Genomic DNA, 13,650 nt, shown 5'->3' on the forward strand with positions numbered 1-13,650 from the left:
TGGTAAGAGAACATCCCTGGAGCTTCATCTGGGTGTGTGGCTACTCATACTACATTTCCCAGCCTCCCCTGCAGCTAGACTAGACGATGTGACAAAACTCCTTCCAGTGACCCATGCCCAGGAGTAATATGTGCAACACTGTGTCACTGGTGTAAAGGAAAATTGCTTTTTGTCCTCCACTTCCTCTTTGTCCCTTTTCTCACAGGCTAGAACAAAGATGTAATGGTAACCCAGCTTCAACCAAAGAGGTTGGGACAATACCTTCTGGAATAGTAGGGTAATAAGAAGGGAGAACCCTTAATCCCTGAATGATCACATGAACCCTTACTCTGGGTTACTCGTGTGTGGGTTTGGACTGTCAGTTGGCAAAATAAACTTCGATCATGTTTAAGCCTCTGAATTTTGGTGTGTCTTTGTTACAGCAGTATAGCCTGCTGTCTAACAAATACGGGTACTTTCACGTGCATTCTTTCATTTGTCTCACAATCATCTTCAGAAAGAACTTGTGATTCCATTGTGCAAATTGGGAAACGAAGGTCAAAGATCTGTCAACATGACCAAAGTGACATAAACTAGTATGCGACAGAGCTGGTATTCTAACCTAGATCTCATCTAATTAAACCATAACTGCTGCAATAAAACTGGGTGCTGCAGCTCTGAAAAAGGGTAAAAATCTGATCTTTCCATTTAAAAGCAATTTAAACGTACTGAAAATCTGAAAAACCGGGGGAACAAAACCATTCCTAATTCACCACTCCAACACTTACAATATGATCCTTCTATAATATTCCCTTTCAGTTTCTTTCCATGCTCTCTGTAATGGGTTGAATGCTGGGCCCCCAAAAGACATGTCCATATACCAGAAACTGTGACTGTAATCTTACTTAGGAAAGAAGTCTTTGCAGATGCAATTAAAGACCTTGAGATTCGATCATCCTAGATTACCTAGGTGCTCCTTAAATCCAATGACAAGAGTTCTTATTGGAGATGGAAGACACTAAGGGATGAAGAGACTGGTGTGTGAAGACAGAGGCAGAGATCAGAGTGATACAGTCAAAAGCCAAGGAATGCCTGAGCCACCAGAAACTGTAAGAAGCAAGGAAGGGTTCTCCCCTAGAGACTTCGGGAGTGTGGCCAAGCCAACATTTACATTTTGGACTTCTGGCCTCCAGAACTCTGCCAGAATACATTTCTGCTGTTGTAACCCACCAAGTTTGTGGCAATTTGTTACAGTGGCCCTATGAAACTAATATACTTCCTTTTTGTAAATAGATGCAACCCTAGGAGGTATATACTTTTGCTTCCTCTTTTTCTCCCACTTTATATCATAATGATTTTTCTGAATTACTACTTTTTAACCCTAATTTATAATGATTTCCCCCACAGTTGGGCTTATAGGTAATTTTTGGTTTGGGTTTGCAAAGGATCTCTCTCAGACACACAGCTGTCTGCATGCTTTGCAAGGCTGATGTTTCATCCTGACACTGTGAGTGCACCCAACACCAGCCTTGTCATGGTCAGAGCCACGCCTGTCCCGCCTAGAGGCCGAGGGAAGCCACAGGGCAGGGCTGGCCTTGGAGAGCCCTGCCACTCACCCGCACATCCTGCTGCCTGTTTCTCACATCATCCAGCGCTCTCGACGCCCCGTTGATCTGACCGTACATGACAGTTAGTTTGTGCCTCAGGGTGGCCTGCAGGGAAAACAAATGAGGTTGAGAATGCACCTCTTCAGCCCAGCCCCACCAGAAGCCATCCCTGGATCTACCCCACAGGATAGATTCCTTCCTCTCCCACTCCACCCAAGTCTTGCCACCCCAAGTTCTGTCATCCGAGTCTTGCCTGCTTGGAGCTTTTTGAAGCATTCTAATACTTACTACCACCCTTCATCCTTTTCAGGGGACAGTACAGACCAGGGTTCCAGTCCCAACTCCCAGCTGTGCAACCGTGTCCTTCACCTCAGTTTTCTTGGACACAAAATAGATACAACTGTACCCAGCTCACAGGGCTATTGGGAGGATTAATTGAAACAATGTAAGTACTCAGCCCAATGCCTGGATCTTAGGAAAAACATACTGAATGTCAGCTTATATTATTATGAGTTTTTCTCTAATTACCCATTTTGCAGCCAATGAAACTCAAGCAAGGAGGACAGAAAGGTGGCCAAGCTCACACAGGAACAGAACGAGCTGGGACAGCTGCTTCGGTAATGGCAGGTGGGGCCACTCAGACCAATCCTCCCACTGCAAACAGCCAGGAAAGCAGTCCAAATAACGGGGAGATCTGCTAAAAGATGCTGGAGAGCCAATCAAGCAAAGGATTAAGAAGTTAAGGTCCAGGAGAAGGGAGAAAGGGGCCCAGAGATAAGCCTGATATCTAGGATGTTCTCTCCAGAGGCATCTGCCAATCCCAGCAGAAGGCTGCGAGCCTTTGTCAGCCTCACAGGGCAGGGAGACAGAAATCAGAGTCCAAGGCTCACTGCAGACTGGGATCACCAAGGGCTGGGAATAAGATGAATCAGCCAGCCAGGCACAGTGGCTCATGCCTGTAATCCTAGCACTTTAGGAGGCCCAGGCAGGTGGATCATTCGTGCTCAGGAGTTCGAGACCAGCTTGGGCAACATGGCAAAACCCTGTCTCTACTAAAAATACAAAAATTAGCCAGGCGTGGTGGTGCACACCTGTAGTCCCAGCTACTTAGGGGGCTGAGGCAGGAGGATCGCTTGAATCCGGGAGGTTGAGCCTGCAGTGAGCCAGGATGGCATCACTGCACTCCAGCCTGGGTGACAAAATGAGACCCTGTCTCAAAAACAAAAAAAAAAAAAAAAAAAGATGAAGCAGCTCACAGGGGCTGAAGCCCAGCTGCAAATCTGCTCAGTCCTAGCCACCTCCAGAAACAAAGGCAAACTGTATATGAAGGAAGCTAATATTCTCATCTGATTTCAATTAGTTTTCATAATCAATATCTGAGTCTCCTACCTCCCTGCTCAGATGAAATACTGGGGCACAGAAATGGGAAGGAAAATCACCACCACCGTAACAGCAGCAGCTAGTATTTATTATGCACTTACTGTATGCCAGGCACTGTTCCAGTGCTTTACCTGTATTAACTTACTTAAAGCTAAGAACAACACTGTGAGGTAGGAATTACCCAGCCTTTACAGACAAGGACACTGAGGCACAGAACAATTAAGTGACTTGCCCCAGCTATACTACCAGTAACTGGCACAGCTAAGATCCTGATATTAAAATCATAGACACATGCCCAAACTGAGCATGCTGGAGATTTCTAGAAAAAAACCAACCTTCCTTCCTTCCTTCCTTCCTTCCTTCCTTCCTTCCTTCCTTCCTTTCTTCCTCCCTCCCTTCCTTCCTCCCTTCCTTCCTTCCTCTTTTCCCTCTGTGGCCCAGGCTCCCATCTACTCGGCTCGCTGCTGCCCCGCACCGTGGACTGCCTGTGACTGCCGGCGCTCGCCGCCTGCTTTTTCTCCTTTCCCTGTAGGCGCGGTTTCGCCATCTTGGCCACGCTGCTCTCCAGCTCCTGACCCCGAGTGCTCTGCACGCCTCCCGAGGTGCTGGGACTGCAGACGGAGTCTCGCTCACCCGGGCTGGAGTGCGGTGGCGTGGTCTTGGCTCGCGGCAGCCTCCGCCTCCCAGCCGCCTGCCTTGGCCTACCAGTGTGCTGGGATTGCAGCCCCTGCCCGGTCGCCGCCCCGTCTGGGAGGTGAGGAGCGCCTCTGCACGGCCACCCATCGTCTGGGAAGTGAGGAGCACCTCTGCCCGGCCACCCATCGTCTGGGAAGTGAGGAGCGCCTCTGCCCGGCCGCCCCGTCTGGGAAGTGAGGAGCGCCTCTGCCCGGCCGCCCCGTCTGGGAAGTGGGGAGCGCCTCTGCCCGGCCGCCCCGTCTGGGAAGAAGTGAGGAGCGCCTCTGCCCGGCCACCCATCGTCTGGGAAGTGAGGAGCACCTCTGCCCTGCCACCCATCGTCTGGGAAGTGAGGAGCGCCTCTGCCCGGCCACCCATCGTCTGGGAAGTGAGGAGCGCCTCTGCCCGGCCACCCATCGTCTGGGAAGTGAGGAGCGCCTCTGCCCGGCCGCCCCGTCTGGGAAGTGAGGAGCACCTCTGCCCGGCCGCCCATCGTCTGGGAAGTGAGGAGCGCCTCTGCCCGGCCACCCATCGTCCGGGAAGTGAGGAGCACTTCTGCCCGGCCACCCATCGTCTGGGAGGTGAGGAGTGCCTCTACCCGGCCGCCCCGTCTGGGAAGTGAGGAGCACCTCTGCCCGGCCGCCCCGTCTGGGAAGAAGTGAGGAGCGCCTCTGCCCGGCCGCCCCGTCTCGGAAGTGAGGAGCGCCTCTGCCCGGCCGCCCCGTCCAGGAAGAAGCGAGGAGCGCCTCTGCCCGGCCGCCCCGTCCGGGAAGAAGCGAGCAGCGCCTCTGCCCGGCCGCCCCGTCCGGGAAGAAGTGAGGAGCGCCTCTGCCCGGCCGCCCCGTCTGGGAAGTGAGGAGCGCCTCTGCCCGGCCACCCATCGTCTGGGAAGTGAGGAGCGCCTCTGCCCGGCCGCCCCGTCTGGGAAGTGAGGAGCACCTCTGCCCGGCCGCCCATCATCTGGGAAGTGAGGAGCGCCTCTGCCCGGTCGCCCATAGTCTGGGAAGTGAGGAGCGCCTCTGCCCGGCCACCCCGTCTGGGAAGTGAGGAGCGCCTCTGCCCGGCCACCCATCGTCTGGGAAGTGAGGAGCGCCTCTGCCCGGCCGCCCCGTCTGGGAAGTGAGGAGCGCCTCTGCCCGGCCACCCATCGTCTGGGAAGTGAGGAGCGCCTCTGCCCGGCCACCCATCGCCTGGGAAGTGAGGAGCACTTCTGCCCGGCCACCCATCGTCTGGGAGGTGAGGAGCGCCTCTGCCTGGCCACCCCATCTGGGAAGTGAGGAGCATCTCTGCCCAGCCGCCCCGTCTGGGAAGAAGTGAGGAGCGCCTCTGCCCGGCCGCCCCGTCTGGGAAGTGAGGAGCGCCTCTGCCCAGCTGCCCCGTCTGGGAAGTGAGGAGCGCCTCTGCCCGGCCGCCCCGTCTGGGAAGAAGTGAGGAGCGCCTCTGCCCGGCCGCCCCGTCTGGGAAGAAGTGAGGAGCGCCTCTGCCCGGCCGCCCCGTCTGGGAAGAAGTGAGGAGCGCCCCTGCCCGGCCGCCCCGTCTGGGAAGTGAGGAGCGCCCCTGCCCGACCGCCCCGTCCGGGAAGTGAGGAGCGCCTCTGCCCGGCCGCCCCGTCCGGGAAGTGAGGAGCGCCTCTGCCCAGCCACCCATCGTCTGGGAAGTGAGGAGCGCCTCTGCCCCGCCGCCCCGTCTGGGAAGAAGTGAGGAGCGCCTCTGCCCGGCCGCCCCGTCTGGGAAGTGAGGAGCCCCTCCGCCCGGCCACCCATCGCCTGGGAAGTGAGGAGCGCCTCTGCCCGGCCACCCCGTCTGGGAAGAAATGAGGAGCACCTCTGCCCGGCCGCCCCATCTGGGAAAAAGTGAGGAGCCTCTCTGCCTGGCCGCCCCGTCTGGGAAGTGAGGAGCGCCTCTGCCCGGCCGCCCCGTCTGGGAAGAAATGAGGAGCACCTCTGCCCGGCCGCCCCGTCTGGGAAGAAGTGAGGAGCACCTCTGCCCGGCCGCCCCATCTGGGAAAAAGTGAGGAGCCTCTCTGCCTGGCCGCCCCGTCTGGGAAGTGAGGAGCGCCTCTGCCCAGCCGCCCCGTCTGGGATGTGGGGAGCGCCTCTGCCCGACTGCCCCGTCTGGGAGGTCTACCACGGAGGCCAGAAGCAATGTGGGGGCTGGACGTGGTGGCTCACGCCTGTGGTCCCAGCACTCTGGGGGGCCGAGGCGGGTTGATCACTTCGGGCTAGGAGTTCGAGACCAGTCTGGCCAACATGGCGAAACATGAAAAATACAACAGACAAACCAACCAACCAACTCAGTGACAACAAAACAGGTCTACCCTGGAGTCATACTCTAATTTTTTCTATTTTCCTCCCTTTCTGATCCTTCATCCCACTTTCTTTTTCTTCCTCTTCCTTCTCCTTCTTCTTTGTCAAATAGAGGATTGAGTTATTGTCACTGATGCATATAAAGTCCCTCTCTCATTTATTTTAATTCCCACCCCCATTTCTATTCCCCGACTTCCCATGTGCAACCTTCCTAATATGTTTGATAAGCATCTTTTTGTTTGTATGTATTTTTAGAAAATGTTTATTGTTTTGTGTGAAAAAAAAAATTAATAAAAAAGAACTGTCTTACAAAAAAAAAAAAAAAAAGAAAAAGAAAAAAACCATTTCCTTCCCCTAACTAGCAGGCTCAACATACCCTGGCCCTCTCTTCCACTTCCCAGACTCTTCAACTCCACCCAAGATATTCTGGGCGGAACCTGATCTTGAATCTGGATTTGAACAACCCAGTGATAGTCACATGTAGGGGTTGGAGGCAGGGACCAAGGCCACACTAACTCAATCTGAAAAGCCCAAGCTGCTCATGATGTTTCAAACTTGACCTCTGTGACACTGCCCTTCGACCTGGCCTCTAACAGTGGCCAAGATAAGGTGTGGGCCAAAGACCAGGCCTACATACATCCGGCCTTGCTGGCCTCAGAGCAGGAAGAGACCTCAGAACACCCCAAGGCTGCCAACTACTTCACTTTGAAGAGCTGCTCATAGCACTACACCCTGAGCCCTATATTTTGAAAGATTTGATACACCATTAATCAAACACATGCGGCAGTACCCTCATCATGAATGGTGCCCACATGACTCCAGACCAAAGGAAAGTGACCCAAAAACTTTGGTAGCAGCAATAATCCCCTAATCAAAGGTAAAGGACTTTTTGAAATTCTGAGGATCCCTTCACAGACTGGAGACTTGGGTCTTCTACATGGGAGGCACCAGAGTCTCAAGTCCATCCACACCAGTGGCCAAGATAACCCAGCCCCTGAGGCTAAGGGCATTGCCCAGCTGAGACTGGCTCTGCCAACAGTGATGAGCAGCAGTAGCAGGGCTCAAAAAGCAGACCTGTTATAGGACTCAGCAAGTCAGGACAGCGGGGGCAGGCGTTGGCAGAGGAAGGCCTGTTGTCAGGATTAAACAGCAGAGTTTAGGCCAGGTTCCTGGCTCACGCCTGTAATCCCAACACTTTGGGAGGCTGAGGCGGGAGGATCCCTTGAGGTTGGGAGTTCAAGACCAGCCTGGACAACATGTGAGATCCCATCTCTACAAAAAATGTTTTAAAATATTAGCTGGGTGTGGTGGCGCGTGCTTGTAATCCTAGCTACTCAGGAGGCTGAGGCAGGAGGATCACCTGAGTCCAGGGTTTAAGGTTATAGTGAGCCATGATCATGCCACTGTACTCCAGCCTGGGTGACAGAGTGAAAACCTGTCTCTAAAAGAAAAGATTAAAAAATATATATATATGGGCCAGGCGTGGTGGCTCACGCTTGTAATCCCAGCACTTTGGGAGGCCGAGGCGGGTGGATCACAAGGTCAGGAGTTCGAGACCAGCCTGGCCAATATGGTGAAACCCAGTCTCTACTAAAAATACAAAAATTAGCTGGGCATGGTGGCGCATGCCTGTAGTCCCAGCTGCTCGGGAGGTTGAGGCAGGAGAATCGCTTGAACTCGGGAGGCAGAGGTTGCAGTGAGCCGAGACCGCACCACTGCACTCCAGCCTGGTGACAGAGCAAGACTCCATCTCAAAAAAAAAAAAAAAAAAAAAAATCTGATTTTATACCCAGGCCCCATGGTAGCACACCTGTAGTTCCAGATACTCGGGAGGCTAAGATGGGAGAAGCATTGAGGCAGGAGTTCAAGACCAGCCTGAGCAACATAGTGAGATCCTGTCTTTACAAAAGAATTTTTTAAAACTTAGCCAGGTGTGGTGGCTCACATTTGTAGTACTACCTACCTACGCAGGAGGCTGAGGCAACAGGATCACCTGAGCCCAGGAGTTTGAGATTACAGTGAGCTATGATCACCCCACTGTACTCCAGCCTGGGTGACAGAGTAAGATCCTGTCTCTAAAAGAAGAAAAAAAAAGCCAAGTTTATAGCCAGGCATGGTGGCACACCTGTAGTCCCAGCTACTCAGGAGGCTGAGATGGGAGGATCCCTTGAGGCTGGAAGTTCAAGAACAGCCTAGGCATCATAGCAAGACCCTGTCTCTAAATGAAAAGAAAAAAAAAGCCAAGCTTATGTGCTACACAAAGCTGGATGCAGACCCCCAACTCTGACCTTGCTCAGGCTACTGTCTCCTTTGACAACACGAAGATGGGTCTTGTTCTCCCTGAAGGTGCTGTGAGAATGAAATGAAATCAGGCCATGCTTTGGATCTTAGGCTGATATAACAAAAGGTGGTTTGATTTCAGCCTCTGCTTTGAGTCCACAAGAGGAAGGTATGATACCCAAACCACCTAAAAACATTGCAGACCTGAAAGGCCCTTAGGAATCCACCTAGTTCCACGGCCTCACTATACTGGTGAGGACCCAGGTCCAGGGGCCAAACCCCATGCTCAAAGTCACACGGCCAGGACGGAGGACATTATGGTGCAAGAGTGTTGGCTCTCCCTGTGGCTGATCCAGTGATTACTGGGACGCTGCCCACCCTCCCTCTTAGGCCTCTAATAACAACCCTTCCTGATCACAGGAACTCTCCGGCCCACCAAAGGCTTTTGCTTACATGACCTCAAGCTTCCTGGACTGTTTGGTTCTCCCGACTCTACGGACCTGGATACGAGGCTGGTCCATGGGGAGAAATGCAAACTATGATATGAAATCGAACCAACCCGGGTCGCAGTGCCTGCGTGGCCATTTACTGCATTAGGTCAGGCTAAGTTCATTTCTCTGGACCTCGTATCCTCAACAGTAAAATGAAACTAAATCCTATCCACCGCCTGGGTGCCACCAGGACTTCGTGAGGCAACAGAGGTAACCTCCAACGTTCATAGTTGACATTCAAAACCCTCTACTAAACACCACCAGATGGTGGGGCGCAGTGGCGCACGCCTTTAAGCCTAGCACTTTAGGAGGTCGAGGTGGGCAGATCGCTTGAGCTCAGGAATTCGAGACCAGCCTGGGCAACATGGAGAAACCTCATCTCTACAAAAAATTAGCGAGCCTGTGGTCCCAGCTACTTGGGAGGCTGTGGTAGGAGGATCCCTTAAGCCCGGGAAGTCGAGGCTACAGTGAGCTGTGATTCTGCCACTGCACTCCAGCTTCGGTGAGAGGGACGAGACCCTGTCTCAACAAAATAAAAATAAACACCATCAGACAATGACAGGCTTATGGCAAGCAACCTAACCTGTCTTCATGGATGATGGGAAGGGACTATATAATCTCCCAGCCCCTTTCTACTCTGACATTGGAGATGCCCCGGCCTCGAATTCAGGGCCATCTCCCCAGGGCGTCCAGAGTGTGGCAGAGAGGCCCCCGGTGGCCCCTCTGCACCGCCCAGCAGGCCAGGCTGCCCTCTGTACCCTCCCGGGCCATTCCCTACCTCCAGGTCGGCGCTGGCCTGGCTCAGGGACGCGGGAGAGCAGGCCTTATGCTCCACCAGGCAGATGTGGCAGATGCACTCGCTGTGCTCCGGGCAGAAAAATTCCCGCAGCCGGTTGTGCTGGGAACATTTGCGGCGCAACAGGTCGCGAACGGGCGACTGCAGCGGGTGGTCCTGGAAGGCGGGGCTGTCGAAGTGGGGCTGCAGGTGCTCCTGACAGAAGGAGGCCATGCACACCAAGCACGTCTTCACGGCGGCCTCCTTCAGGCAGTGGTCGCAGGCCACCGGGGCACCTGGGCTGGGTGCAGAGGCGCGGGCGGGCGGCGTCCAGCCGTCGGCGGGTGTCTCCCGGGCCAGGTCGGCCTGGAGGAACTGCTCCACCACGTTGCACAGCACCGTGTTCTTGTGCAGCTGCGGTCGCGCCTGGTAGGCGGCGCGGCACTGCGGGCACAGGTATGGCGCGCCCTGGACTGCCCACGTCTCGTTCAGGCAGGACCCGCAGAAGTTGTGGCCGCACGGAGTGGTGACCGGTTCCTTGAAGGGCTCCAGGCAGATGGAGCACGACAGCTCCTCGGCCAGCGGGCACAGCTCCGCCATGGCGCTCCCAGGGGTCGGGACGCGACTGCTGCACCCGCACTCCGAGGCGGCGGAGGAAACGAAACCTAGCCTGAGAGGGGCAGTCCCTGAAGCCGTCAGGAAGTCACGTGGGGCGCGGCGGGGGGCGGGCGGCGAGGACTGGGCGGGTCTCGCGAGGTCCTCCCGGGAAGTCCTGCGGGCACCGCAGTCCCAGTCGCCCACGAGCTGGCGAAGGTCGGCCGCGCTTCGATCCCCGAGAGCTCCCGCGGGCTGGGCGCGGGACGCCGGGCTCGGCCTTAGCCCCCGGGATTTAGAGCATCCTCGCGACCACCCGGAGGCTTCTGGGGGCCGCTCTGCGGATGAGGAAGCTGACGCCTGAGTGCGGAACCCGGGACCCCCGGATTCAGAGCCCAGGTCCAGCCGCGCTTCCGCACAAACCTGCGCCGGGGGCAAGTCCCCTCCTTCCCAGCGCTCATCTGAGACCGGAGGTGTCCCCACCGTCCCCGCGAGCAGCGCTGGTCATATTATGGGCCACCCTTAAAAAAAAAAACAAAAAAAAGGAACTGTTAAACCACAGTGCTTTTTTTCTTCTTCTTTTTTCTTTTTTTAATCCTTCCTCTTTCCTCGTCCGGGATTCGGACATGCGGACGTACAATCCCGGAAGCCTGGAGGCCGTAGTCACACACTCAGATTTAAACCTGGTGATTTCTTTCCATTCTACTGATGTATCATGCTTTTATAAAAATTCTCATCTCTACTTTCCTGGGATTTGGAGTTACCCAGTTTAACAAAGGCTTTCTCTCTCCTCTCTCTGTCTCTCTCGTTCGCTCGCTCTCTCTGTCGGACACACACACACACACACACACACACACAATATTGGAACTTAAATATTTTTCTCAAAGTTATTGATTTAAACTTATTTCCTTTAATATTTTCTTTTGCTCTGTTTTCCCTCCTCTGGCTTGACTGCAGGACATATGGGTGGACAGGAGAGTAGACGTGTTCAAAAGAGGGGGGATGGTGGCAAAGAGAAAGATGGTGTTTCGGAAGGAGTTAGTTGGAGTTTGCTTTGGGGACAGAGTGAGTAGCAAAATGAGGAAAAGGTAAATGTCTTAGATTACCTTGTAATAGCTACTATTTATGGCGTACCTTCTGTGTGCCAGATAAGTCACATGGTTATCTCTTATAATCCTTATAAACCCTGCAAGAATGCCAGTCCATTTTAGGAATGAGAGTCTCAATTTATGCAAAGCAGGACTGGGATTGCAGCTCAGGATCCCTGACCTCCCCATTGTCACTCACTCCTGGTTCCCCTAATTCTTGTTCTGCAGACTCCTTTTCCCCTAAAACCTTTTACCATTTACCTTTTATGTATTCCCTTTCTTTCTTTTCCTTTCTTTTCTTTTCTCTTCTCTTCTCCTCTTTTCTTTTCTTTCTTTCTTTCTTTTCTTTTCTTTCTTTCTTTTCTTGACAAGGTTTTGCTCTGTTGCCTAGGGTGTGGCACTCCTCCCAAGTAGCCGGGAATACAGCCGCGTGCGACCACACCCAGCTAATTTTTAAAAGCATTGTTTTGTAGAGACAAGGTCTCTCTACGTTGCCTGGGTTCATTTTGAACTTCTGACCTCAAGCAACCTTCCCACCTCAGCCTCCCAAAGTGCCAAAATTACAGGCGTGAGCCACCATGGGCCTGTCCCACATCTTGTTTGCACGGAGAGGAGGAAGACAGAAGGATGAGGGGATAGGAAATGAAAGCTATGCACAGAATGTCATTTCACCAAAAAAAAAAAAAAAGTTACAGATGAGAAAACTGAGGCTTAGAGAAACTAAATAACTTGTCTAAGAATGGACGGACATTGGCACACGGCCCATCTGCATTCCGAAGCCAAGAGTTTCCTACCGTAAAATACTGCCTCCAAAGGGAGGAGTGGAGCAGTTTCCAGGAAACACTGTGAAATCCCCTCTGACCTATTTATCATGGGTGAGGTGGCCTGGTGATTCAAGCCAGAATGTGGAATTCACTTTCCAGGCTGATTGGTTTAGAAGGGCTTGTTAGACCAATGCGGATGAATAGGAGGGCCATACTTCATCAAACTCCATGCAGTAGATATTTACTAAGACCTGCTGTGCAATAGGCATGCAACAGACTGAGTGCTAAGTGAGTAAGATGTGAGTCAAACATGGGCCTGCCTTCTAAAACAGGAAGAAGACGACAGCATAAAGCAGTAAAGAGGAATATGGGGAGAAGTCAGGTCCTGCTAGAGGTATGGATTCCTCATCTGGACAGTAAGAATCCCAATAATACCTTCTTCATGGGATGTTGTAGAATAAAAATGAAACACATGAGCCAGTCACGGTGGCTTACATCTGTAATCCCAGCACTTTGGGAGGATGAGGCAGGTGCATCACTTGAGGTCAGGAATTTGAGACCAGCCTGGTCAACATGGTGAAAACTCCGTCTCTACTAAAAATACAAAAATTAGCTAGGCATGGCAGCGGGTGCCTGTAATCCCAGCTACTTGAGAGGCTGAGGCAGGAAAGCAGGAGAATCACTTGAACCTGTGAGGCAGAGGTTCTAGTGAGCAGAGATCGTGGCACTGCACTCCAGCCTGAGCAACAGAGTGAGACTCCACCAAAAAAAAAGAGAGAGAGGAAGAAAGGAAGGAAGGAAGAAGGAAGGAAGGAAGGACAGACACACGTAAATCAAAGCAATTTTATTTAATTTTGAGACGAAGTCTATCTCGGTCTTGCCCAGGCTGGAGTGCGGTGGCGCCATCTCGGCTCACTGCAACCTCCACCTCCTGGGTCCAAGTGATTCTCCTGCCTCAGCATCCAGAGTAGCTGGGATTATAGGCACACACCACCATGCCCGGCTAATTTTTATATTTTTAATAGAGATGGGATTTCATCATGTTAGCCAGGCTGATCTCGAACTCCTGACCTCAGGACCTGCCCACCTTGGCCTCCCAAAGTGCTGGGATTACAGGCATGAGCCACCGTGCCCAGCTGTGCCCGGCCTTGTTTCTTTTGTGTTTTTTGTTTTGTTTTGTTTAAACACACATAAATTACAGTAATACAGGCAGGATTGGGGCATCATGAGTGTTAATCCTTAAATGGGCTTTGGAGGTCCAGGGACTGTCCCCAGGGCTGGAGGGTGTGTTTATCATCAGTAACCACAGTAGAACAATGTTGTCAAGTCAAATATGACCCAGCTAGTCAAAAGGGAGCTATATGGCCTAATCCAGCAGATGGCTGGCTATCTTAATCAGATTCTCACTCTGCATCTGTAGGCTGGGAAAATTAGGTGGAGTAATAAACTTTATTTGTCTGCAAATATAATCTGCCAATTATTTCTACCAAGGACAATTCATAGAATTTAAGGTCAGATTGTGGGTGTGGTTCTAACACCCAGTGCTCCAGTCCTCAATGCTTTATGAAGGACATCTGTTCTTTTTCTCATTTGAAAGATGATCAGAGAAGTCTAAATGACCTACGATCACACAAACGGCCAGAGACAAAGTCCTAGGATCATCATTCCTGAGATATGGAAAAGACTATGGTGCCTATGTCCCCACATGATG

At 52.8% G+C, this 13,650-nt stretch overlaps 1 protein-coding gene across 1 annotated transcript in view; it reads right to left on the reverse strand.

The window, feature by feature from the left end:
* TRIM25 (tripartite motif containing 25) overlaps positions 1–10,174 on the reverse strand; it is a 28,960-nt gene extending 18,786 nt beyond the window's left edge. The window contains exons 1-2 of the mRNA XM_003272287.4: positions 9,497–10,174; positions 1,596–1,691 (exon numbers count right to left, since the gene is read on the reverse strand). Of these exons, the coding sequence (XP_003272335.1) occupies positions 1,596–1,691; positions 9,497–10,093 (693 nt within the window). The 5' untranslated portion in view covers positions 10,094–10,174. The remainder of the gene's footprint in view (positions 1–1,595; positions 1,692–9,496) is intronic.
* Positions 10,175–13,650: the final 3,476 nt, after the last annotated feature.

Source organism: Nomascus leucogenys, chromosome 14 (genome assembly GCF_006542625.1).
Source record: "Nomascus leucogenys isolate Asia chromosome 14, Asia_NLE_v1, whole genome shotgun sequence".
NCBI lineage: Eukaryota > Metazoa > Chordata > Mammalia > Primates > Hylobatidae > Nomascus > Nomascus leucogenys.